This window comes from Corvus brachyrhynchos, unplaced genomic scaffold (assembly GCF_000691975.1).
Source record: "Corvus brachyrhynchos isolate BGI_N302 unplaced genomic scaffold, ASM69197v1 scaffold115, whole genome shotgun sequence".
NCBI lineage: Eukaryota > Metazoa > Chordata > Aves > Passeriformes > Corvidae > Corvus > Corvus brachyrhynchos.
Window position 1 is genome coordinate 9,134,112 of NW_008239553.1, and position 1,660 is coordinate 9,135,771.

General features: G+C 41.3%; 1 protein-coding gene across 2 annotated transcripts in view; it reads right to left on the minus strand.

The window, feature by feature from the left end:
• Nucleotides 1-286: 286 nt before the first annotated feature.
• Nucleotides 287-1,660, minus strand: part of LOC103620770 (cytosolic phospholipase A2 epsilon) — a 38,230-nt gene continuing 36,856 nt past the window's right edge. For both annotated transcript variants that reach the window (XM_017742276.1, XM_017742277.1), the window contains one exon: nt 287-1,105. In XM_017742276.1, the coding sequence (XP_017597765.1) occupies nt 795-1,105 (311 nt within the window). In that variant the 3' untranslated portion in view covers nt 287-794. The remainder of the gene's footprint in view (nt 1,106-1,660) is intronic.

The following is a 1,660-nucleotide window of genomic DNA, read 5'->3' on the forward strand; positions in this document are numbered from 1 at the left end:
GGCTCGAAGACTTTAATATTATTAATATTAAAGAACATTTGGTATTATCAATAGCATTTAAACCCAGATTGCTAAAATAAATTAACATGAATTGGTTCTTGTAGAGATGGGTCGTAGTTGTAATCCTAAACTCAAGGGGTCCCAGGATCCCAGAGCACTTTACATCTAGGTGTGGAGCAGATATACTTTCTTCTTCAATAATTTTTCAGCAGCTATGAAATGTCTGCCCGTTGTCTTTGTCTTGCTAGTAGAGGAAGAAGCACCTAAAATAAATGGCCTTAACATGTATTTGGTATGAAAAATGTTTATTTGCTCTAACTCCTACTCAAAAGAAGTGGTATATTATATAAATTTAATATTTATTTACATTCACATAAAGACTCCTTAGTTCACAAATGGTTTTTTTGATTTTGTTTTAGAGACAATGGCTTTTGTTCTCTGCTGCATTTCTGGACTGGCAATCCTCTGTTTTTATAGCACAGGTAGAACACAGATACAGTCAGTGTAAACTTCCTCATGCTTCCTTGTCCACGCAGTTTCGCCCTGGCCTGGAAGGTCACTTATGCAAGTACAGTGGAGCACAGCCTCACCTAGCTGCCCTCCTAAGGTTGTCAATGAGGGAAGCACATTAGTTCATTAAGGAAGAGCTGGTTTTTTGAGTTTATTCCCTCCACTGACAGACAGGCTTTAACATTTTTGATGACAAATGAAGTGCTATTCTTAGCATTCTTTGGCTTTTCTTCACTTCCTAATAAAATTCCTTTCCTTCTTCATCGACAGGACTCGTAGAGACTTTATTTCATATTCCCTGGTGCTGGGCAGTCAGCCAAGTGCTGGGTTCCCTCTCTGTCAGGCACACACATGCCACAGCCATCGGGTGGTTTTTGCAGTGCTTGCTCTTTCTTACACTGCTTTTTCCGCTCCACAGCAGTACGCAAGGCCTGAAGAATCAAATCTTTGTTGTTCTGGACGTTGTAGTAACTGAGGTTCACCAGTTTGTCAAAATTTTCCTCTGAATAGCTCAGATTGTTTATGTAATATGGGCCACAGGCATTGGCAACATCAACCTCACCCTCTGCCATCTCTGAGGGACTACGCTTCACACCTAGCAGACAAGCAGTGATATGGTTAATTTGCAAAAGAACAATTAGGGTCTGGGTGTTTCTCAGTCACAAATAGTGCATCACAACCCTAAACTATATTAGTTTTTTGTTCGACTTTGCACCAATGAGACACAGCATACGAGCAGGCTGAACTTCTATCTATCTGCTAGTATATAGAATAAACAGGTTCTTGGAAGGGAAGAGGTCAATTAATTTTGTTGGATTCTGAAGATTACTGGATTTAGATGCCTTTGAGTGCTACAGGATGGCTGAAGATCCCTGTCTGGGGCAGAGACCTGAAGACACAGAGATCCAGTGCTGTGTGCTAGTCTGTACTCCCATGTCACAGTTTCACCCCAGCCAGCAGCTAAGCAACACAGCTGCTTGCTCAGTGCACCCTGGCTGAGGGATGGGGAGAGAACCAGAAGAGCAAAGGGAGAAAATTTGGGTGGAGATAAAGACAGTTTAATGGGACAGAAAAGGAAGAACAACATAACTTTCATTCTAAATCCCAAACACAGCACTATACCAGCTGCTAGGAAGAAAATTAACTCTTT